This window comes from Berghia stephanieae, chromosome 7 (assembly GCF_034508935.2).
Source record: "Berghia stephanieae isolate SIO BIC M18660-M18661 chromosome 7, UCSD_Bste_1.3, whole genome shotgun sequence".
Taxonomy (NCBI): Eukaryota; Metazoa; Mollusca; class Gastropoda; order Nudibranchia; family Aeolidiidae; genus Berghia; species Berghia stephanieae.
In genome coordinates, this window is record NC_088366.1 from 505,943 (window position 1) to 531,735 (window position 25,793).

General features: G+C 34.9%; 1 protein-coding gene across 1 annotated transcript in view; it reads left to right on the forward strand.

Moving 5' to 3' along the window:
• Window positions 1-444: 444 nt before the first annotated feature.
• The window catches only part of LOC144976147 (centrosomal protein of 89 kDa-like), a 36,239-nt gene continuing 10,890 nt past the window's right edge, over window positions 445-25,793 (forward strand). The window contains exons 1-17 of the mRNA XM_078920329.1: window positions 445-546; window positions 2,183-2,358; window positions 3,048-3,163; window positions 3,818-3,915; window positions 6,384-6,521; window positions 8,606-8,669; window positions 9,817-10,074; window positions 14,981-15,130; window positions 16,194-16,348; window positions 17,848-17,898; window positions 18,318-18,401; window positions 18,823-18,932; window positions 19,270-19,385; window positions 20,771-20,951; window positions 21,405-21,468; window positions 21,774-21,826; window positions 25,529-25,697. Of these exons, the coding sequence (XP_078776455.1) occupies window positions 460-546; window positions 2,183-2,358; window positions 3,048-3,163; window positions 3,818-3,915; window positions 6,384-6,521; window positions 8,606-8,669; window positions 9,817-10,074; window positions 14,981-15,130; window positions 16,194-16,348; window positions 17,848-17,898; window positions 18,318-18,401; window positions 18,823-18,932; window positions 19,270-19,385; window positions 20,771-20,951; window positions 21,405-21,468; window positions 21,774-21,826; window positions 25,529-25,697 (2,070 nt within the window). The 5' untranslated portion in view covers window positions 445-459. The remainder of the gene's footprint in view (window positions 547-2,182; window positions 2,359-3,047; window positions 3,164-3,817; window positions 3,916-6,383; window positions 6,522-8,605; window positions 8,670-9,816; window positions 10,075-14,980; window positions 15,131-16,193; window positions 16,349-17,847; window positions 17,899-18,317; window positions 18,402-18,822; window positions 18,933-19,269; window positions 19,386-20,770; window positions 20,952-21,404; window positions 21,469-21,773; window positions 21,827-25,528; window positions 25,698-25,793) is intronic.

Genomic DNA, 25,793 nt, shown 5'->3' on the forward strand with positions numbered 1-25,793 from the left:
GAGGAGGAGGAGGAGGAGGAGGAGGAGGAGGAGGAGGAGGAGGAGGAGGAGGAGGAGAAGAAGAAGAAGAAGAAGAAGAAGAAGAAGAAGAAGAAGAAGAAGAAGAAGAAGACGAAGAAGAAGAAGAAGAAGAAGAAGAAGAAGAAGAAGAAGAAGAAGAAGAAGAAGAAGAAGAAGAAGAAGAAGAAGAAGAAGCCTCCTGTATAGGATTTTATTATGAAGTACTTTCCACCAAATTTATGCCATATCTCTCTATCCTGGGAAATTGTTGTCGCTCCACCACATATAGGTTGGCAGAAGGTAGGGAGACGTAGGGGGAAGAAATATCTGACGTTGCGTGGATTCGAACTGGGTGCGTTTGCTTCGGATGCTCCAACGACTACCAACTGAGGTTACGGATAGACCTCTGGAGTCTTTTCATTCTTGCTACTCTTTTTTCTTGGAACCACGAGAAGTCGCATGCTCATGCGCAGTGGATTTGTTTACACGGACGTCAAGATGGTGGGGAAGAAGGGAAAGAAGAACAAGTCAAAAAGTTCTGACTCTGTACGTAAAAAGTCATCGAATAAATGCATTTACTGTTTTGAAATGAAAAGTAATCGAACAAACGGACGTCTCATAACATGGTTTTTATTCAAAGGCTTAAATTATCTTGAATGATCTGTAAATTGGTACCGGCAACTTGGCCCATCGATCCATGAACGGAAAAACGGGCCGAGACTTGCATTCGATGTCAGTCAGTTGTTTTGGTTTACATTATATATTGAAATTAAATTTTTGATAACTCAATTATTTTCAGATATTTTGATTTTATGAAAAGAAAATTTAATTTTGTCCAGAGCGCTCTTTTTTCGTGTCACTGACCTCCGTGTCCTTTGCCGTTTTAGTTTTACTGAGGCGGAAATTCTAACAAATCTATCAGTTGCTTCATTTATTAATCGTCTATTTCAATTTAAACTATTTCGTTTTAAATCAAAAGGTATGTCAATCGTTGATTTGTTGGCTTGTAAGTAATAATTTCTGCAATTTTATTAAATAAATAGATAAACTACATGTGCTATCTTTGAATCTTGTGAATGACAATGTGTGTATTTTGTGTCATCATAAATGTAGCTGTCAATCAAAGTAAGCCCCGATAAAGATAACACATTATTTGATATGTTTGAATACCGTTTTAAAATCTTTTTAATCTTGTAGTTGTCAAAACTACATACAAATTAAATGAAATCTTTCTGTTTTTTTAACAAGATATTAACTTTTGATAAATCTATTCTCTCATTGTGTTTTGTGTTGATTAGAATTGCATATAATGTTTATCATGGACTTTTACTTGAAGTAGACATAGTAGTAAAAGTCTAAAAATATCAATGAAAATCAAAACTAAATGAAGAACTTGATGAATAACACGCTAAACTTACAATCAAATATCGTTGTAGGAGTTGAAATGTTATTATAGGCCTACTTCTTTCATTCAGTATTTATGTCAAATAATTCAATTACTTACGCTATGAAAACACTTATTGGAAGACAACATAAAGATTTGAAAATTGGAAGAAAATGAACAGTTTCCATACATTTCTATGCCTTTATCGTTTGATAATCAAATCAGGACAAGGCACCAAAAAATTTAAACAGATTCTGTTCACCCAGTAGTCATAAAATGTAAAACAATTCCTTTATTTATCCTGAGGGGAAAATGTTCTTTGGATTCTGTCTTGAGAAAAGCCCAAATTATTCCAGGCATCACTTTGACCACAGTGCACAGCGATAAAATGAGCAATAGGGGCAAAGTTTCTTGCTCAAGGAAAAAATGGGGTGCTCACAGCAAGGCTTGAACTCCGTGCCCCAAGGTGGTGAAATACTTTATACTCGGCCATCTCAACCACCTCATTAGAATGCTTGAAGAATTCTGGTTTATTCTTTTCTTAAGGAGAGGAGATGAGGTTATATTTTTTTTTTTGATTGTTTGTTTGTTTTGTTTTCTTAGATGTTTTTCCCTACGTACATTTTGAATTTTTAGCATCTGTTTCTGTAGGTCTACCTGTGTGATATGCTTGTCTATCTGTCTTTCTTTCACTTGAACATTTATATAGTGCAATATCCACTAAACATGCTCAAAGCGTTTTATAATATTTGCCTAACATGCGTGTTTCATGATTTGAACTTATGCTTTGTTGCCAAGGTCACACAGCCAACTCCGGTGTTTTCTGCAACGGCCCCTGCATCCAGTGGGCCGGGTCCATCAACGTCACAAGGTCGGAATCCAGCGTTACCGCCTGCCAGAGGTCAACCGTCTCACGATGAATTCAGTGACCCTGAAAGTAGTTTGTTTGACTACCAGCAAATGGATGAAGCTGGGTAAAATGGAACTCTTCTTCTTCTGCCTTTTTTCTTTTTTCTTGTTTTTTTTATTTTCTTTGTTTTAAGTTGTTTGGGATTTTTTCGTTTTGTTTTTGTTTTTGTTTTTTTTGTTTTTTTGTTATTGATTAAACACTGATAAGTCAAATGCTAATATGATTGGTATAAATGCAATAGAAATTTACCAAAATGAAAAAATAAAATATTTAATGTTAAGTTATTATTTTAATCAGCATGTTTTTATTTGTTTGATACACTATCTAAAAGGAGAGAGAAAATATAGGAGACCAAAAACATTTTTTAAAATCAAAAAGTCCAGAGGGGAAATTAGAGTTAAAGATCACTTAGCGTTTGGTTTTAACAAATAGGTGACGTTTTTAATAGGTGACATTCCAGGCCTGACACAACGACTGTGGACATCATGTGTGTGTGTGTATATATATATATATATATATATATATATATATATATATATATATATATGTGTGTGTGTGTGTATAGGTATATTATAAATTATAACAACAAAAACCATGAAATGATAGTGCTCAACTTCTTGGTCAAAGGAGCTATTTGTAAAATATTTCAAGTATAATTATGATCCACTTCTACAATATTGGTTCGAGCGAATGCTCTTATTTCCGGTTTTGTTTTTATAATGTATAATATCTATTGATATGTTTCTCTGACAGACTGGCCACGGTGGGATTTGGAACTTGGCCAAATCAGGGGAGACGACCACGTGATGGGAATTCTGGGATGCCTCAGTTTAGACAGACTGGCAATTTTAGCATGTATGCTGAACCAGGTAATCAACTCTGGCTGTTGGAATATTGTGGTTCTATTATTGTTGTTGTTGTTGTTGTTGTTGTTGTTGTTGTTGTTGTTGTTGTTGTTGTTGTTGTTGTTGTTGTTGTTGTTGTTGTTATTATTATTATTATTGTTATTATTATTATTATTATTAATTATTATTATTATTATTATTATTATTATTATTATTATTATTATTATTATTATTATTATTACTGTATTATTATTATTATTTTAACATGTATTTAAGAAAAACATGTCATGTCTCATATATAATGAAAAAATTTTTTGGAATGATAAATTTGGTAATAGATTTCAAGGTTGATAAAAAGGATAGTAGGGTTGATTATCTTGTACTGAATTCTACAAATGTTTTTTTTGGCTATCAGTGACTTGATTAGGGATTCTGATTGCAAAATGCTGGCCCTGGCATTGTGACTTTGGGTAAGGTTCTATATATTATATACATTACCTAACTTGACTTTTGTATGAATGAATGCCTAGTCATAATGCAACTATGGATATGAATAGAATGTTTGTATATTTTATGTGTTTGCTTTTTTATTATTTATTTTAGAAATACACAAATCATTTTTCAATAACGTAATTAGATCCCCGCCTTTTAAAAAGTTTGACTTTTTTTATTTTCTAGGCGACGTTGGTCTCCAGCAGGGCGATGGTGACAACGCCCATCTGACAGGCAATATCAGTGACTTGTATGCCACGCCCATGAAGAAAAAAGGAAAAGGGGTAAAATTCGTTTTGATTCGGATGGGGTTTTTTTTTTCAACACAACAAAACTGTTATGATTAATTAAATGCATTACCGTTATCACAGCAGGATCAGAAATGAAATCATTTGCTTACTAAATGTAATAATATTGTATGTGTGTATTGTGTGTGTGTATTGTATGTGTGTATTGTATGTATGGTGTATTGTATGTGTTGTATTGTATGTGTGTATTGTATGTGTGTATTGTTGTGTGTATTGTTGTGTGTATTGTATGTGTGTATTGTGTGTGTGTATTAGTATTGTGTATTGTATGTGTGTATTGTATTGTATGTATGTGTTATTGTATGTGTGTATTGTATGTGTGTATTGTATGTGTGTATGTAGTGTGTATTTTGTGTGTATTGTATGTGTGTATTGTGTGTATATGTGTTGTTATTGTATGTGTGTATTGTGTGTGTATTTATGTGTGTATTATGTGTGGTTGTATGTTGATGTTGTGTGTATTGTATGTGTGTATTGTGTTGTTGTGTGTATTATTGTTATTATGTGAATGTAATATTGTATGTGTATTGTATGTGTGTATTGTATGTGTGTATTTATGGTTATTGTATGTGTGTATTGTATGTGTGTATTTGTGTGTGATGTATGTGTATTGTATGTGTATGTATGTGTGTATGTGTGTATGTATGTGTGTATTGTGTGCGTGTGTATATTGAGTGTGTGTGTATTGTATGTGTGTATTGTGTGTGTGTATTAATCATTTGCTTACTAAATGTAATAATATTGTATGTGTGTATTGTGTGTGTGTATTGTATGTGTGTATTGTATGTGTGTATTGTATGTGTGTATTGTATGTGTGTATTGTATGTGTGTATTGTGTGTGTGTATTGTATGTGTGTATTGTATGTGTGTATTGTATGTGTGTATTGTGTGTGTATTGTATGTGTGTGTATTGTTTGTGGTAGTTGTAGTTGTATGTTGTATTGTATGTGTGTATTGTGTTGATTGTGTGATGTGTGGTGTATATTGATGTGTGTGTATTGTATGTGTGTATTGTTGTGTGTATAATATGTTATGTTGTATGTATGTGTGTATTGTGTGTGTGTATTGTATGTGTGTATTATGTGTGTGTATTGTATGTGTGTATTGTATGTGTGTATTGTATGTGTGTATTGTGTGTGTGTATTGTATGTGTGTATTGTGTGCGTGTGTATATTGAGTGTGTGTGTATTGTATGTGTGTATTGTGTGTGTGTATTGTATGTGTGTATTGTGTGCGTGTGTATATTGAGTGTGTGTGTATTGTATGTGTGTATTGTATGTGTGTATTGTATGTGTGTATTGTATGTGTGTATTGTATGTGTGTATTGTATGTGTGTATTATGTGTGTGTATTGTATGTGTGTATTGTATGTGTGTATTGTATGTGTGTATTGTATGTGTGTATTGTATGTTGTATTGTATGTGTGTATTGTGTGTGTGTATTGTATGTGTATTGTGTGCGTGTATATATTGAGTGTGTGTGTATTGTATGTGTGTATTGTATGTGTGTATTGTATGTGTGTATTGTATGTGTGTATTGTGTGTGTGTATTGTATGTGTGTATTGTGTGCGTGTATATATTGAGTGTGTGTGTATTGTATGTGTGTATTGTGTGTGTGTATTGTATGTGTGTATTGTATGTGTGTATTGTATGTTGTATTGTATGTGTGTATTGTGTGTGTGTATTGTATGTGTGTATTGTGTGCGTGTATATATTGAGTGTGTGTGTATTGTATGTGTGTATTGTGTGTGTGTATTGTATGTGTGTATTGTGTGTGTGTATTGTGTGTGTGTATTGTGTGTGTGCGTATTGTGTGTGCGTATTGTGTGTGTGTATTGTGTGTGCGTATTGTGTGTGTGTATTGTGTGTGTGTGTATTGTATGTGTGTATTGTGTGTGTGCTTTGTTTCTGGAAATATACAGAACATCGGAATAAATATCCTGCCCCTCTGTAGTTTAGTTTTGCTAGAACTTGAGATAAATTGGAGGAGATTTTACAGACACAGGCTTTTGTATGTCGTTGTATTTGTAACCCTTATATCTCGGGATTGTAAAGTTGAGAGGTCACTCCTGGTGTTTGTATTTTTAATCTGTCATGCATATCATCATTGTCTATTTTTTTGTAAGTATAATGTAAAGTTGAGGGGTCAATCCAGATGGTCATGCATGCCGTCCATGGTATATTTTATTGTTACTATAGTGATGCCTTGTTCCATTTGGTTCTGAAATAAATCAATTTCCCATTTAAAGCATTTTTAAAAAGATTGTGACTTCATTGAGTTACATTGCAATTTCTTTGTCTTGTGGAAAATAAATCTCCAGTAATATCTAGACAAAATAACTGGAAAGAATTATGCCCTACATAAATGTATTTATTTAATGAAAATTTATTTTTTAAATTTTAAACAATTTTTCTAAATAAATCCATCGTGTTTGTCGTTTGTAGAAAGGTCAAGGTTCAAGTAGAAGCATGACGGAGAGTCGAGGGGAAGACACGGAGAGTGCCTTGACCATGAACAAAACACAACAAGACGTACGGGCTGCCATGGAACAAATTCAGGAAATGCCCGAAGCTGGTGAAACGGTGAGTCTTTGCTGTAGATTGTTGGAAGTGATCATCATGATAATGATGATATATTATTTTTATTATTCCCTTTTTTTCTTCTTCTTCTTCTTCTTCTTCTTCTTCTTCTTCTTCTTCTTCTTCTTCTTCTTCTTCTTCTTCTTCTTCTTCTTCTTCTTCTTCTTCTTCTTCTTCTTCTTCTTCTTCTTCTTCTTCTGCTTTCTCTTCCCTCTCTGTCTCTCTCCCTCTCTCTGTCTCTCTCTCTCTCTCTCTCTCTCTCTCTCTCTTTCTCTCTCTCTCTCTCTCTCTCTCTCTCTCTCTCTCTCTCTCTCTCCCTCTCTCCCTCCCCCTCTCAATCTTCAAATCCCTGTGTCACTTTTCTTTCTCTCTTTCCTTATAATTTTTTTTTTTTTTTTGGATTTTATCATGCAGTTGTTGATGACCAAAAATGTTTGTTATAAAATCTTTTTTTAATAAAGTCAAAGCTGTAGTAAAGATCTCATCGAAAAAAAAGTTCAAAACAAGTTTAACTTTACATACTGTTTTTATTCTCCTTATACTTGTTGTTGTTATTATTTTTATGGTTATTCAGTGCTTGTTGGCCAGTTATTTATTTTGCATACAATTATTGATAGGTGTGTAGTGTGGAGATAATTTTGTCTGACAAAGCAGAAAAAAAAACATCTCAAAGACCTGAGCTTGACTTGATTGCGTCCAAGCAGGCTGATTTTTTTTTTTTGGGGGGGGGGGGGGGGGGGGTGATGGTATTTGTATATTTTATATATTTATTTTTTCTGCTTTGTCTGGCCCTCCAGTTTTATGATCTGACACATGTTTGTGCTTCCTAGTTCGTCACTTTGATTTTGTGTCATTTTACCCTTGTATTAATTCCCCTGTCTCGTTGTCACTTTGATTTTGTGTCATTTTACCCTTGTATTATTTCCCCTGTCTCATTGTCACTTTGATTTTGTGTCATTTTACCCTTGTATTATTTCCCCTGTCTCGTTGTCACTTTGATTTTGTGTCATTTTACCCTTGTATTATTTCCCCTGTCTCGTTGTCACTTTGATTTTGTGTCATTTTACCCTTGTATTATTTCCCCTGTCTCGTTGTCACTTTGATATTGTGTCATTTTACCCTTGTATTATTTCCCCTGTCTCGTTGTCACTTTGATTTTGTGTCATTTTACCCTTGTATTATTTCCCCTGTCTCGTTGTCACTTTGATTTTGTGTCATTTTACCCTTGTATTATTTCCCCTGTCTCGTTGTCACTTTGATTTTGTGTCATTTTACCCTTATATTATTTCCCCTGTCTCGTTGTCACTTTGATATTGTGTCATTTTACCCTTGTATTATTTACCCTGTTTCGTTGTCACGTTGATTTTGTGTCATTTTACCTTTGTATTATTTCCCCTGTCTCGTTGTCACTTTGATTTTGTGTCATTTTACCCTTGTATTAATTCCCCTGCCTCGTTGTCACTTTGATTTTGTGTCATTTTACCCTTGTATTATTTCCCCTGTCTCGTTGTCACTTTGATTTTGTGTCATTTTACCCTTGTATTATTTCCCCTGTCTCGTTGTCATTTTGATTTTGTGTCATTTTACCCTTGTATTATTTCCCCTGTCTCTTTGTCACTTTGATTTTGTGTCATTTTACCCTTGTATTAATTCCCCTGTCTCGTTGTCACTTTGATTTTGTGTCATTTTACCCTTGTATTATTTCCCCTGTCTCGTTGTCACTTTGATTTTGTGTCATTTTACCCTTGTATTATTTCCCCTGTCTCGTTGTCATTTTGATTTTGTGTCATTTTACCCTTGTATTATTTCCCCTGTCTCTTTGTCACTTTGATTTTGTGTCATTTTACCCTTGTATTATTTCCCCTGTCTCATTGTCCCTTTGATTTTGTGTCATTTTACCCTTGTATTATTTCCCCTGTCTCGTTGTCACTTTGATTTTGTGTCATTTTACCCTTGTATTATTTCCCCTGTCTCGTTGTCACTTTGATTTTGTATCATTTTACCCTTGTATTAATTCCCCTGTCTCGTTGTCACTTTGATTTTGTGTCATTTTACCATTGTATTATCTCCCCTGTCTCGTTGTCCAGATGGCTAAGACCTCGGTTCGTGGAGTCGTTCACGCAGACAGCGGCATCGGATCATCTCGTCAAGGTTGGATTGGCCTACAGCTTTGTGCTGAAATGTCATGTGACCTTTACCCTCACTGTCCAAACGTGTTTGTTCCTTTGTTGTCACGCTGTGCTTTATACGTCATTATTAACTATTTGTGTTTATTTGTGGGTTTTTTTCAACAAACCCGTTTTCATTTTGATTTGACATAAGCAATTTTTCTTTTGCTATTTTTTTTTTTTTTTTCTTAGCTTTTGAAATTGACGAAATTTTCATTAAGAGAAAGAAAAAAAAATACAAACTCATGAAATTAATATTTTTTTATTTGCAGATACTAAATCTGAAGATAGTAAGGATAAGTTGGAAAAATAAAATGAAATTCACCGTTTTTCTCTACACCATTTTATCTTGTTCTCTGTGTAACTGACTTTATCGCATCAAATACTTTTGTGTCTGAAAACTTTGATTTTATCATTTTGTATCTTGTATAAATCTAGCCAAAGACCTTAAAGGCATAAATTATTTTGTTTTGTTTTGTTTTTTTTGTCTCGTATAAAAATTGTTTTTATCGTTGTTGTGATAAGTTATTATACTCTTATAGCTCAAATATTTATACATTATAATAACTGGTTTTTTATTTTTTTATTTCGTAATTTTATTGGGTAAAAGAAAATTTCATGCTTTTGCATTTTTTTCATTTAAAAACTTCATTCAAATTTTTGTCTTGCAAACTGCTTTAACTGGTAAGTGATGACAGACTTACTATTTATAAACCAAAGACGGGTATGTCTCCCTGCTGATGCCAAAAAACATTTGAGGTTTCAACAAAGCTGAAAATCACTTATCCTTTTCATTTTGGTTTTTAAAGAAAAAGATTTAACAGGTCATGCTTAATAATTGCTTTTATTTTATTCTACTTTTTGTTAGAAATGAATTTGAGTTGCCTTTTTTACTTTTCTACCTGCACAAATATTACCTCGTGCCAATAATCCACATTTCATTCATGTATTATTTTTAAAAGTAATTTTTTATTACAATTTGTGTGCCAACCACCACCCACCCCCACCTACCCACCTCTTATTTTCGTTTCTTTGCCACCACCAAAACAAACAACCCACCCATTGCTTTATATTCCACCACCCCTTACTCACCACCACCACCACCAACACCACCGTTATCATCTGGTCAGAGCTCCATGACGATTCATTCGCCCCCACAAATTCACCAGTTCCCGATCTGGCACAACTTTCGGACAACGCCTCGACGTCCAACAAGAGAGGACAGAAAGCCGTAAAACACGCAATGGATTTGTTAAGAGTTTTGCCTGGAGAAGCCGATAACGGAAGTCCCAGGTCGGGGAAAGGAATGTTGGCTGACAATGATGTCATAGAATCCCTGCTGCAAGCGTCAGACGCCAACACGTCCAAACTACACGCCAGTCAGTCAAGTATGGAATATTATCATTTATGTCCTCCGCTAGTCGCTAGTCATAGAAATTAAATCAAACTATAAGTGAAAAAATGAATAGAGCATTTATATAGTCCACTAAACCTGCTCAAAGCGCTTTACAAGGGGTCCTTAGCCAACAGCAACACTTGACATATAGAACAAGACATCATGCCTGTTATTCAATATTACATTTCCTTGGGGACAGAGACAACATTGTTAACGGCCAAGTACTCATTTTACACCTGAGTATGGTGAGAGAATGTGAGTAAAGAGTCTTTTCCAAGGACTCCACTATGCTCTGCTCAGAGCGGGTCTCGAACCCAGGACCTTCTGATGTGAAGGCGAGAGTCATACTACTAAACCAAATAGCCGCACAGTGAAAATGGGGGTCTTGATAGCTCAGTTGGTAGAACACTCGCTTCATACATAAAGGAAAGGAGATGGATCATGGGTGTCCTATTCAGAGGATAGCAAGCAATTGCAATTGTCCGTTTCATGCTATAGAAACTGGGATAAACTCTGGCTCCATGGCCAGAACGGCTCTGAAGGAATTTTTAAACTTTTCTACACAAGTGAGTGACAGGCCATTATAGAATGTTATGAAATGCACCCCTGACAGTACTGTAGTACCCTGAAAAAAAATGCATATTTGAAAGTTTGGCCACAAAATCCTTCCTTAAATATTGATCGATTTAAATGAGTCTCATCTTAACAAAAAACTCTCAAACCTGGGACCTTGCAAAGTCCTCAAGTAGTCCCAGGTTTGATAGTTTTTGCTAAGATGAGAGTCAGTTAAATCAATCAATATCTGGAGGACGAGTCTTCTGGCCAAATTTTTTAATAAAATATATTTACAGAATATGGCAGCTAACTAATTAAAGATTAAATTATAGAATGTTTACAATAATAACGATGCATTTCTATTTGACACTTTACTCACAACTAGAGTCTATTTATTACTGTAAACATTTTATAATTTAAGTGAGGGGTTACGATTTTACTCTTTTGTATCATTAGTAGTTTATTATGTTAAAAATGTTATAGGAAATCATAACAAAATATACAACGGATAAAAATCTGAAAATGACAACAAGGGTTGAATGTGTTGTTGACATCCTTATCAGTTATCATAGAAAACACTTTAACGTGCAGGCTACACAGGGACACGTGAATGAGCAATCCTGGTGACTGAACCGATGATAAGGATACACGTGTTACACGATTACTGGTTTTGGCTGACGTTGTGTAATTGTATCCACAACGCATTCCTGTCTTATGGAGTTTAATTTGTCTTTCATTCCATCAAAGTGTTGTAAACAAAAATAGTGGATTGTTTCTATGGCTTTCCAAGTGAGACCGTTCCATTGTATGTCATGAGAAACTTGTATTTTGATAATTAACCTTCCTTAATAATAATAATAATAATAATAATAATAATAATAATAATAATAATAATAATAATAATAATAATAATAATAATAGTAATAATAATAATAATAATAATAATAATAATAATAATAATAATAATAATGATAATAATAATAATAATAATAATAATAATAATAATAATAATAATAATAATAATAATAATAATAGTAATAATGATAATAATAATAATAATAATAATAATAATAATAATAATAATAATAATAATAATAATAATAATAATAATAATAATAATAATAATAATAATAATAATAATAATGATGATGAATAATAATAATAATAATAATAATAATAATAATAATAATAATAATAATAATAATAATAATAATATAATAATAATAATAATGATAATAATAATAATGATAATAATAATAATAATGATGATAATAATAATAATAATAATAATAATAATAATAATAATAATAATAATAAAAGAAGAATTGTAATAATAATAATAATAATAGTAATGATATAAGCAAGGTCTCAAATTCTTATTTTCAACGATGTAATGAATAGTCTCTGCCAATTTCTAACGAGATTTACCCTGTAATTATTCAAACCCTTCAATGGCGTCTACAGGTAAGTATCACAAACGACGTCATTGTCCAATCACCTTCATATAACCAATATGTCAAAATTCACTCAGAAAATGACAAAACTCCCATGTGCCGGGGGTAATGGACGTAAACATTTTGTTTGTCACCGTCACTTGTCAAATGTCACTGTGTGCCAAATGTCACTTGTTATCAAATGACACATCGTGTCAAATGTCACTTTGAATAATAAGAACACACCTGTTGTGTGATAAATCATGTATTATTTTTAAATCTTTGATCACACGTATTTCTATTGACGTAAGATTTACCCTCAGTTCATCCAAAATTCTTAATCCTGAGTCGTCTATGTGTAGCTGGGTGGCTTAGAGGTAAAGTCTCTCATCTTTGTCAAAACAGTTCAAGCAATGTTAACCGTGATCAGTGATTGGATAGGTGACAGTGTCCGTGGAAAATTCTAGTCTGAGATTGTGTCCTTGGATAAAACCCTTTACACAAATTACCCCATTCAACTCAGGTGTGAATGAGCACATGGCTGTAGGAGGTGATGAATAATATAAGACTATTTGTACAAAAAGGATGCCTAATAGGAGACTGGTATGAAATGGAAATATGACTCCATTTGGCCTGCTGGGGGAATAAATGAAACATTGTGAAGCGCATAAATTGTGGTAAATCCATGAAAATGCTCTATATAAATTTTTAGATTTTTTTTTTTGGGGGGGGGGGGGGTTTATTTTGGATCTTTTTTTTCAATTATTTGGCAGATTTTTTGCCTCACAATTCTGACACGAGCACAGAGAGTTTGAGTGGAACACACATGATAACGTGTTATGTTATTGTCATTTCAACACACATGATAACGTGTTATGTTATTGTCATTTCAACACACATGATAACGTGCTATGTTATTGTCATTTCAACACACATGATAACGTGCTATGTTATTGTCATTTCAACACACATGATAACGTGCTATGTTATTGTCATTTCAACACACATAATATTGTGCTATGTTATTGTCATTTCAACACAGCTCTATGAATGGTTTAATCTCTCTCTATAGGACAATAGAATGCAATACCCTGAAAGTGGGACTCGAACTTTGGTCCTTTGGGTGTTTATAATAATCAAAATGATAATGATGATGATATAATAATAATAATAATAATAATAATAATAATAATAATAATAATAATAATAATAATAATAATAATAATAATAATAATAATAATAATAATAATAATAACTGTCATCTTTATCATCCGACAAATGGCAATTAAGGGAAGGTTAACTTTATGCAGTGCTCCCCCCCCCCCCCCCCCCCCTCCCCCTCCACAAACACACAAACACATTCCCAAATATTAATCCATGCTTAGTGATTTTATTTGTTATTTCCCCTTGCTTTATTTCGTCTGCTTCATTTTCTGCTTAACTCCACACGACAAAAAGAATCAGCAAAGCTATTCATAATAAATTCGCTTTTTTTTTTCTTTAATTTTGATCTCTTTTTACTTTTTTAAACTTATTCTTGCATTCAAAAGCTGTCTGAGTTTCCCATTGTCATGCTGCATGCTTGCATCTTGTCTATATATATGTGTGTGTATTTATATATATAATATTATTTGTTTTTACATGTGTATGCATTCAATTCACTACCTTGCTTTCATTTTATTTTATTAATTAAATTTTTGTTCGTTTGTTTCTTTATCTGTTTATGATAGCGTGTTGTGTTATCCACATCATTCTCTGTTTTCCATTTCAATGTTTTCTCTGTCACAATGGAACTTTTACACACCAGGGTCATTCGTGTCACTTTTACACAGCTCTGTCATAGGACAACGCATTCAACATGGGATATTTCACTGTTGGGTTGGTTTGTTTTAAATTTCATTTTTGGGAATCTGTCAAAGTATTTTCGCCCTGACCAATAACCTGTGTATTTGTTTGTTTTTTTTTTTCTGGGTTTTTTTTTCTTCTTTTTTTAAAAGGTGGAGGGGGATGTCTTTTTGAAGCAAGATGCAAATTTTATATTGTAATTTGACAACAAAAATATCAAAAGAGAATTTCGATCATAGAGTGAAACAATGAAACAAAACATTACTCGGGATATGACCTTCATCAGACGACAGACAAAACACGCCGATACGGTAATAGAAACTTAATTAATTCATATTTATATAATGAAATCCAATTATGAAGGAGACAAAAAGAAAAGAGGGTCTGACGGTGAGAGTGGAGAGATTAAAAAACAGAAAGCTATGTATCTGTGTGTTTTGTCTGCCGCCTGATGAAAGGCAAAGGCCAAAACGTCCTATTTTTTATTGTTTTACTGTATTGTCCACATTTGTTTTTTTTTAATTTTCATTTACTTTACCATAACAATCTTGGTCTTGGTGATATGTCATCATTCTGCTCAGCTTTGAGATTTTTTTAAATCGAAATTTTAGAGGAATTTTAAAATAATTCAAATCACGGATTCAAACTTTCATAAAGAAAACATTCAGTTTTTTTAGATCTGATTGAAGACTTGGTCAGAATGTGCAACCATCTTGCTGTCTGTCGGTTTTGACCTGTCCTTGTCATTGATTGGAGAATGAATGAAATGGCTGCTATGTTTGTATTTTGATGTCAAAAGCTGGCAGGAAATTGATAGTGTCTTTTGTTTTATTTCCAACACTGGAACTTGTCAGTGGCTGAAAGTCTGGATTCGTGTCTATGAGTTTTTGATTCTTCAAAGTTGACGATGCTTTTCGTGACTTCTAAAAGTTATATTTTTTTATTGTTTTCTCTTTGTTATCATCATTATTATTATCATTATCATCATCATTATCATCATTTTCACCACCATCATCATCATCATCATCATCTCAATCATTCTAACCACACCTATCCATACAACAGGCGGCCGTCTGTCGGCCAGAAACCGGACACCTCGTTCAGACAGAGCTGGAATGTCGGACATGGAGCTGTACCATCTCAAGATGATCAACGAGGAAATGCAGGGAGAACTCCACACCTTACGCAAAGTGGCCGAGTCCATCCACGATAGAGGTTTGTCCTCATTGAATAAAACTGTCACAACCCGTCGTGGATAGCTCATATGGTAGAGTCACAATCTCCCCAGCCATGCAGAATTGTCGTACCAGTAAGGTTGCGGTTTCGAGCCCCCAGCCGGAAGTTTTTATTTCCTGTTGTCTTCTGACACTTTCCTACTGACTTCATTTCTTGTTATTCAGTATAAGTGCCTGCTCCACTCACTTTTCTAAATTAAACATTTTATGTCTTGTTGTTATAAACTATTTCTGTAGCCCTCAATAGAACATACAGTGGGATCCGCATAAAGTTGACACAGTTAAAATCAATTTCTGCTCAAAATCAACACATCTTGTTCATCCCATACTTTCTGTTGTTTAAGTGTGTTCCATTGAAAAAATAACTTGAGCTTTTATATAGTGTAATATCCACTAAACGTGCTCAAAGTGCTTTACAAAGGGTCCCTGACCAACAATAAAACGTAACATGTAGAACGAGATGTAATGCCTGTTGAGCAATATTACAATTTTTTTCTGCCAGAGACAACGCTATTAATGGTCATGTACTCATTTTACATCTGAGTACAGTGAGTGAATGTGAGTAAAGAGCCTTTTCCAAGACGTCAACTATGTGCCAAGCAAAGTTCAAACCCAGGAACTTCTGATCCCAAATCAACTGTCATATCACAAGACCATATAGCTGCAAAATGATAATGGATAAAGAAACCTATTCCTCATTTTATTTTATGTAAAATTCAAGTTTTAGCTACATAATCACCCCAGGGATTTCCCCTATAGCTCAGTATGTAGAGCACTCGCTTTTCGATCTCAGGTGAAGTTGGGTTTTTTTTCTGACACCCCTGTTAACCCAGAAGTGATTGGGTAGCTGAGTCTGTTAGGTCTGGTAGAATGTACTTTGCGATAGACTAATGACCTATCCAAAAGATAGCAAGCAATAATTATTATCCGCTAATGCCTCTGAAGGATTTCTCTTTTTTTTTTTTAAAATCATCCAAACATAATACCATTATCAAATGTTGGGTCACAATTATTGTTGTTATTTTTTTTTCCTTCCATGTCAGATTTTGAAAGTGCCTCGACGTTGTACTTCAGGAAGGAGATTGAGAAGATGAAGGATGAGAACGAGACGCTGCGTACGACGGTCCATCGGCTCAATGTGGAATTGAGTGACTATCAGGCCAAGTACAGGCCTGTGGAACCAGAGCTGCTGAAAAAGGTATGAAAATGACTGTAATGTATGTCAAATAAAAATATAATAAAATTCCCTTTATTCATCCCCAAGGGGAAATTTGTCCAAGGGAAGACTGGAATAACCCAGGCATCAGCCGCAGTGCAGCGTCACAAATTGAGCTAGGGTGAGGTGACTGGTGACTTGCTCAAGACCACACAGCACAAAGGTGGGCGATCGAACTTGGTACCCTCCGGTACAAAGCAAAGACCATACCGCTGAGCCACGCTGTCCCTAAATAGGCTCTAAGACTAACTAACTTGTATTGCAATGGTCGTCTGTCTGGCACGACAGTTAGGGAAGAAGTGCCAGTCCTGTGTGAAGTGACAGGAGAGGGGAGCTCATCCAGTTCTGGGTCGGTCTTCTTATTTGTTTATTTGCGAGGTAACTAATTTGCATTACACCAACGAATCAGGAAGCAGGCACTGCATGATGTGTGGTGGATAATCTATAACAGTGCCAGACAAAGCTGAATGAAAAAATAAAAACAAATCATCCCCCAAAAAAATCAGCCTTTCTGAAGTGGAGGCAGGCTGATTTTTGGGGGCATTACTTATTTGTGTGGTGTCCGGGGTCCCTCAACTGAGAGGGTCAAGAATAGCCCAACGCCAAGCCAGCGTGTCGTAAAAGGCGACTAATGGTGTGTGATTCCCCCATCTTTGAGTCACCTGGTCCTCCAGGTTGGGGGTTGGCAAAGGGTTAACACCCCTTTCCGTAAAACTCAAACCGTTACAGAAAGGCAGACAGACAAACCAAATCCTTTTTTTTAGCTTGGACGACCGAAGAGTTTCTGGAATGACAGAATTTATGAAGGACAAAAGAAGCTGATATACAGAGAAGTGGTAAGACCTGGAATGAGATTAAAAAGTTAGCTCAGGATAGAGAAGGATGGAAACTGTCTGTCTTTGGCCTATACCCTGACCCAGGGTGAAAAGGCCATGATGATGATGATGACTTATTTTCTTGTATTTTTCTGTCTGTATTGTTTGGCCCTATTTCATATACAAACTTTTATAGATGAAAAAGATAAGCTGTCATCTTTATTTTGTCTGTTACTGTAAAATTTTGTTATATGAATTATGAGAGGGATTCGTTTTCTTTATCACAAACAACAAATGTCACTGAGAAGAGAAGAACTGTGTTTGTGCTTATAATTTTGGGATTCCAGAGATTTTGACTTCAAGGTCAATATTATAAAATGTGACCCCTACACTTCTCCCCTACCCTCCCCCCCCCCCCCCCCCCCCCCCCTACCCTTCCCCCCTCTCCCCCATCTCAAAGCGGAATAAAGTCAGGATTAATCGTACCCCAAAAATGAATTTAGATTTAAAAGATAAGAAATATGAACTTTGAATGTTTTGCAATGTGAGAAAATGTATTTATTCTCTAGCAAAAGAATAGACATTTACCGTTTGGTGATGGTAGGTCAATCCGACATAATACCAATTCCACATGCTTGGTCACTATTTACATTTATCTATTTACAGGCCAAAGAACTTCACGGTTTGCCTTCCAAGGGACCCATTCCCTCCTGGCTGGTAAGTGAGCTTGAGTATTATCCTCTTAAGGTGCTCTAAGCGCTTTACAGGGGGACCCAAGTCAACAACAACACATTGATTTTTATAAAAATTAATTTATTTTCTTTTGACATAGACAATGCTGTAATCTTAAGTTATACGACATTATATCAGAATATATTCTATTGTTATAAATTATATTATATTATATTATATTATATTATATTATATTATATTAATTATATTATATTATATTATATGATATTATATTATATTAAATTATATTATATTATATTATATTATATTATATTATATTATATTATATTAAATTATATTATATTATATTATATTATATTATATTATATTATATTAAATTATATTATATTATATTATATTATATTATATTATATTATATTATATTATATTATATTATATTCCAGATCAGCAAAAGGTACCTGGCCCCGTTATTTCTGGCTTACGACGACCATCTGGAGGAGAAAGACACAGCAATCTCTGACTTAAAGGTTTTTGGGAACGGTGTCCTCACTCTTTATTAATCATTATATTATTTATATTTATATTATATTTTGTATATTAACATATCTGACTATTATTACGAAAAATTTGAATAATTACGAAATTTTGACTTAAAATTTAGAACTTCATGACCATCTCTAAGTCATTAAAACTTATTGAAAATGAAAGTTGATGCCAGACTATATAATTTTAAGAATTTTCAAGTGTTTTTTAATCCCGGTGAGGGCAAATTGTTGATTTTTTAAATTAAATTTTAGTAACTACGACTTTTACCTCCTAAAAATTAAGAATTTTTAAATTTTGAAGTTGGGGTGAATATTAAAATGTGTTTGTTTTTTTATGAATGTAATGGCTCGATTTTTATTTCCTACAAAATGATGCGTGTATTTCCTACATTTTTATCCCCAGGATGAACTGGCGGCCATCAAGTCTAGAGTGGAGGAAATTGTCAAAGAAAACCACAAACTACGCATGACGGGGGGAGCTGCTCTCGGAGGCCTGGGAGATTTCAATGAATGGTTTGTTGGGCTCTGTTTCAGAGGGGACTTTTTTCTTTCAATGCCTATGTTTTTGTTTGTTTCTTTCTTTATTTATTTTTATATTCATTTTGTCCCAGTACCCGTGTTTTGATGAGCAGTGGTGAAGAGATAAGGTCTTGGATTCACAATACAGTCTGTGATTTGACCTTGTTCTTTTTTAAAAGGAAAAGCTACAAACACTTCAAAATAATAATTTTTTAATGATAAAATTGACAAAGATTTAGTTCCTCATTTTGTGTATTGTTGATAAGTAATGATGCCTTTACTATAGTTGTTTTTTCCCGTGTAATGACTTCCCTCCCCTTTTCCATCCCAGGCAACAACTTCAAGAACAAGCCAAGCTGGTCCTGGAGGAAAATCAGATCTTGATGGAACAACTGGAGGTCCAGAACATGAAGAGTAAAGACTTGTACACAGCACATGTGGCTGAAAGTAAGTGGCTCGGTAAAGACTTGTACACGGCACATGTGGCTGAAAGTAAGTAGCTCGGTAAAGACTTGTACACAGCACATGTGGCTGAAAGTAAGTGGCTCGGTAAAGACTTGTACACGGCACATGTGGCTGAAAGTAAGTGGCTCGGTAAAGACTTGTACACAGCACATGTGGCTGAAAGTAAGTGGCTCGGTAAAGACTTGTACACGGCACATGTGGCTGAAAGTAAATAGCTCGGTAAAGACTTGTACACGGCACATGTGGCTGAAAGTAAGTGGCTCGATAAAGACTTGTACACGGCACATGTGGCTGAAAGTAAGTGGCTCAGTTAGACTTGTACATGGCACATGTGGCTGAAAGTAAGTGGCTCGATAAAGACTTGTACACGGCACATGTGGCTGAAAGTAAGTGGCTCAGTTAGACTTGTACACGGCATACGTGGCTGAAAGTAAGTGGCTCGATAAAGACTTGTACACGGCACATGTGGCTGAAAGTAAGTAGCTCGGTTAGACTTGTACACCGCACATGTGGCTGAAAGTAAGTGGCTTGGTAAAGACTTGTACACGGCATACGTGGCTGAAAGTAAGTGGCTTGGTAAAGACTTGTACACGGCATACGTGGCTGAAAGTAAGTGGCTCGGTAAAGACTTGTACACGGCACATGTGGCTGAATAAGTGGCTCGGTAAAGACTTGTACACAGCATACGTGGCTGAAAGTAAGTGGCTCTATATGGCTGAAAGTAAGTGGCTCGGTTGATGTTTGGTGTTGGCTTTGTGTTTTGTATGTTTGTTTTTCCCTTTCTTTTCTTCTTTCTTATTTAAACAAATTTTTGTCATTTTTTTTCTTTTTTTTTTTTTTTTGTAGATTTTTTAATTTTTTCTGGTTTTTCTTCTTTTTTTTTGGGGGGGGGGGGGGGGTATTTTTAGATATTTATTAAGGGCAAAATTTGCCATGTCCAAATAAAACAAGTAATTGTCCTGCTCCATAGGCCTTATGGCTAAAAAAAAAAAGACTTCTATTGTGAATTTTAAGATGTATTACCAGAGCATTTGTGTCAGGCAAGCATTGCTTCTTACCCAAAAGGTACCGAGTTTGATTTACCCCATACTGTATGGCCTTGAACAAGTCACCTCGCCCTTGCTCACTTTGCAGCGTTGCACTGTGGCTGAAAGCTGGGTTATGTCAGTCTTCCCTTGGAATAGACCCTAGAGTCAAATTTCCCTTGGGGATGAATAAAGAAAATTTTATTTATTCTATTTATTCCACACCAAAATTTTTTTCACATGTATCAACATTAATAAACTGTTAAGCTGAAACTAAAAATTATATGAAGAACCAGCCATTGTCTTATTAAATATTTATTTTGTCATGTTGTTGTATTCAAGTTTCAAGACTGGCCAAAAAGTTGTCTTTGTCAGAGGGAGAGAAAGCAGACGCAGAGAGGGAAATGGATGATCTACGTCTGCGATTCCGTGAGTTGAAACACAAACATGACCAGACTGTCATGGAGTCGGGGTCACAGGTCAAAGTTCAGTCTCACATCAACTCTATCGCTGACCTCAAAAGGTGAGAATTACGTGTGTCATTTCTATGGGCGACATTTTGTTTTATTTGCTGTTTTTAAAGAATTTTTGAGAAAATTTATTTTGATCCCATCTTAGTTTTGAATTTCATCTATATTAATTTTGTTTTTTGGTCGTGTTTGCTTGTTGAAGGTTTTTTCCATTTATTTCAGGAACTTTTTTGTTGTGTTATTTTAAAATTTGTTTTGGTAAGTGTGAAACAGTTAATAGATTAAAATAAATAAATAAATAGAAGTTTGATGGTTGATTTATTTTAAAGCGTTAACGTCTGTAAAGATTTGATTTGTGATTTGTAAGAAATTCTCATCTTGTCCCCCTATAATATCTTGAGAAGCTTGTAACTAAGAGAAAAGTTAACACCAACTATCAATTTGTCTCCAAAAAGTACAAATTATTTTGAATAAGAAATGACAATCTTATTTTTCTTTCCTTCCAGGACAGTGACGGAGGAGAAGGAACAGCAGGAGAAAATTATTGAAAACATCGAAATTAAATTAAAGGTACAAAATACTGAAAAAATTATCAGCAGTTCATAAATGTCTGCCATTATTGGAATGAAAAATCTTTCAAAAGTCATGTCGAGACCGAAATGAACATAACAGTTTCAAAAAAGATCCAATTACTGACATGTCGAGACCGAAATGAACATAACAGTTTCAAAAAAGATCCAATTACTGACATGCAGAATGAGCAAATTATATTTTGATTGTTGACTGAAGAAGGGTTTTGAGCCTGAAACGTTCCCTGTTTGATAATGTACTTTATTGAATCTGTTCTATTCATTTTTCCATATCCCTTTTTACAGTCTACAGCTTCTAACAGCTTTAATATTCACTGTGAATTTATGTCTCCAATTGCGTGAAATATTACCAAATACTTTGCATCCAATCATAGAACCTTTTTTAAAAAAGAAAACGACACTTAAACAAAGACAACAAAAATAAAATTTACATAATAGGAATTCCTAATTTCAGCATTATCTTACAGTTGTATAAACATCAAATGGAATTTTTTCCACAATGTCCGTCAGTCTTGCCTTTGATCATTACAGAAATGTGGAAACGATTTATGAAGATAGAAAAATAATGTGACCGTCAGGTGTTGACTTTCAGTGTGAGTTGAGAGTAAAGAGAGTTGACAGTAAAAAGAATTGACTTTTTGGGGACAAAATTTGTACTTAGAGATTTACCATAGCATTATTTGAACTGAATCTAGCCTGTACTTTGATCAAATCAACAACTGGGAAAGGAGGGGGAGGGTAGGGGGGTGGATGAGTCGACAACGGAAAATCGGAAAAAGTTTTTTTCAAAAAAAACATTTAAAATACAAAATACAAAATGCCCAAAGGGAGTGGGAAATAAATACTGGGTCATTGATTTTCTTATTTGGTGTGTAGAAAAAAAAGGTGGACAATATACGTCAAATGATACCAACATCACTTTTGACAAATTACAACACTGACCATTAAGACCAATAACTAATGATGTGGTACTGAAGTACTGTATTTTAAAATGTGACGTTGTTTTTGTGCAGAAATATTATTTTCCATTTTTAAGACATTGTTTGATCATATATTTTGTTCCCAGGCTTAAAGAGTATGAAAGACAGGATTGAATGATGAATGACGGATACAAATCAAACTGAGCGAACTCAAAGCCATGAACGTTCTGGGCAAGGTGAGGTTGTCGTTGTACTGACGGTCATTTAATAGTACCAGATTCTAGGTATTAAGGTAGGATGATGTCATGTAAAGTGAATTTAAAAATAAAATAATCAAAAATGTGAACGTTGAGTTTTTTGCAATGCCAGAAATATTATTTATTCTCCACTATAACAACGAGATTTGAACCCCAAGTTACAGGTTTATGGCTATAGCTTGAATGTCCAGTACCCGGGTCATCACGACATAATACCGTTTTGAGACAGCGGGGGGGGGTGGGGGGGGGGGGGCACCTTTTTTTTCACTTTACAAGAGATCCTGAGCCAACAGCAACAGTTAACATGTAGGATGAGACATGAAGCCTGTTAGGCGATAATACTTCTTTTTTCGGACAGGGGCAATGTTGTTAATGGCTAGGTACTCATTTTACACCTGAGTACGGTGAGAGAATGTGAGTAAAGAGCCTTTTCCAAGTACTCAACTATGCGCCTCTCAGCTGGGACTCAAACCCAGGACATTCTGATTGGAAGGAGAGTGTAAAACCACTAGACCACATCGCTGCACATGAATATGAGGAGAGTGTTATACCCACTAGTCTGTAGATTTTTCATTGTTGATGTCAATTGGGCAGGGAAGTCATGACCTCACACCTCCTACTCTTCTGGTTCCAAATTCCTTGGAAGTGTGTGTATGTATCCAGTCCTTCAGATGACTAATAATGAATAGGTTACATATTGGACCATAAAGCAGCATAAATGGTTTAGTAGCTGGAGGTATAGATAGATTCTTAAGAACATGGATGATATTTATTGATGACCAGAGAGCATGGATGATATTTATTGACGACCAGAGAGCATGGACGATATTTATTGACGACCAGAGAGCATGGATGATATTTATTGATGACCAGAGAGCATGGACGATATTTATTGATGACCAGAGAGCATGGATGATATTTATTGATGACCAGAGAGCATGGATGATATTTATTGATGACCAGAGAGCATGGACGATATTTATTGATGACCAGAGAGCATGGATGATATTTATTGATGACCAGAGAGCATGGATGATATTTATTGATGATCAGAGAGCATGGATGATATTTATTGATGACCAGAGAGCATGGACGATAGTTGTTGACGACCAGAGAGCATGGATGATATTTATTGATAACCAGAGAGCATGGACGATAGTTATTGATGACCAGAGAGCATGGATGATATTTATTGATGACCAGAGAGCATGGATGATATTTATTGATGACCAGAGAGCATGGATGATATTTATTGATGACCAGAGAGCATGGATGATATTTATTGATGACCAGAGAGCATGGATGATATTTATTGACGACCAGAGAGCATGGATGATATTTATTGATGACCAGAGAGCATGGATGATATTTATTGACGACCAGAGAGCATGGATGATATTTATTGATGACCAGAGAGCATGGATGATATTTATTGACGACCAGAGAGCATGGATGATATTTATTGATGACCAGAGAGCATGGATGATATTTATTGATGACCAGAGAGCATGGATGATATTTATTGATGACCAGAGAGCATGGATGATATTTATTGACGACCAGAGAGCATGGATGATATTTATTGATGACCAGAGAGCATGGATGATATTTATTGACGACCAGAGAGCATGGATGATATTTATTGATGACCAGAGAGCATGGATGATATTTATTGACGACCAGAGAGCATGGATGATATTTATTGATGACCAGAGAGCATGGATGATATTTATTGACGACCAGAGAGCATGGAGGATATTTATTGACGACCAGAGAGCATGGATGATATTTATTGATGACCAGAGAGCATGGATGATATTTATTGATGACCAGAGAGCATGGATGATATTTATTGACGACCAGAGAGCATGGATGATAGTTATTGATGACCAGAGAGCATGGATGATATTTATTGACGACCAGAGAGCATGGATGATATTTATTGATGACCAGAGAGCATGGATGATATTTATTGACGACCAGAGAGCATGGATGATATTTATTGATGACCAGAGAGCATGGATGATATTTATTTACGACCAGAGAGCATGGATGATAGTTATTGATGACCAGAGAGCATGGACGATATTTATTGATGACCAGAGAGCATGGATGATATTTATTGACGACCAGAGAGCATGGATGATAGTTATTGATGACCAGAGAGCATGGATGATATTTATTGATGACCAGAGAGCATGGATGATATTTATTGATGACCAGAGAGCATGGATGATATTTATTGATGACCAGAGAGCATGGATGATAGTTATTGATGACCAGAGAGCATGGATGATAGTTATTGATGACCAGAGAGCATGGATGATATTTATTGATGACCAGAGAGCATGGATGATAGTTATTGATGACCAGAGAGCATGGACGATATTTATTGATGACCAGAGAGCATGGATGATAGTTATTGACGACCAGAGAGCATGGATGATATTTATTGATGACCAGAGAGCATGGATGATATTTATTGATGACCAGAGAGCATGGATGATATTTATTGATGACCAGAGAGCATGGATGATATTTATTGATGACCAGAGAGCATGGATGATATTTATTGATGACCAGCATATATTTAGACCGTAGTAGTAGGAGTCTATCACAGACAATATTAGGCCCATGGAGTTGGAGCTCATCACAATTTATATAGCATGAAAACAACCAATAGCAATTGCTTTCTACCCTTTGGATATGACGCTAGGTTGTTTCATGTTACTTTCCACCAGATCTAACAGACCCAGCTACCCAATGTTGGGTGGGCAGTAGGGGTCAAGGAAAAGATCTTGACTTCACTTGGGACCAACCTCAAGTCTGTTTGAATTAAGTGCTCTACCAACTGAGCTATCAGAACCTCATATATACGAAAACTAAACTATATATGGAATTATGGGAACGTCAATGTTTTGTATTCCATCAGACAAGCCCAGCACAGGATGACACTGTTACACAAAGCCGTGGAATTGTCCGAGAACAAAGAGATGGTCACTCAGGAACAACTGGCACAGGTCATCAAAGTGGTCAGTGACTTTTCTTTTGGATAATTTCACAGTTAATTGTCAAAAATCTTCTGCATTTTAAATAAATATTCTAATGTTTTGTTTGTCATTGTCATG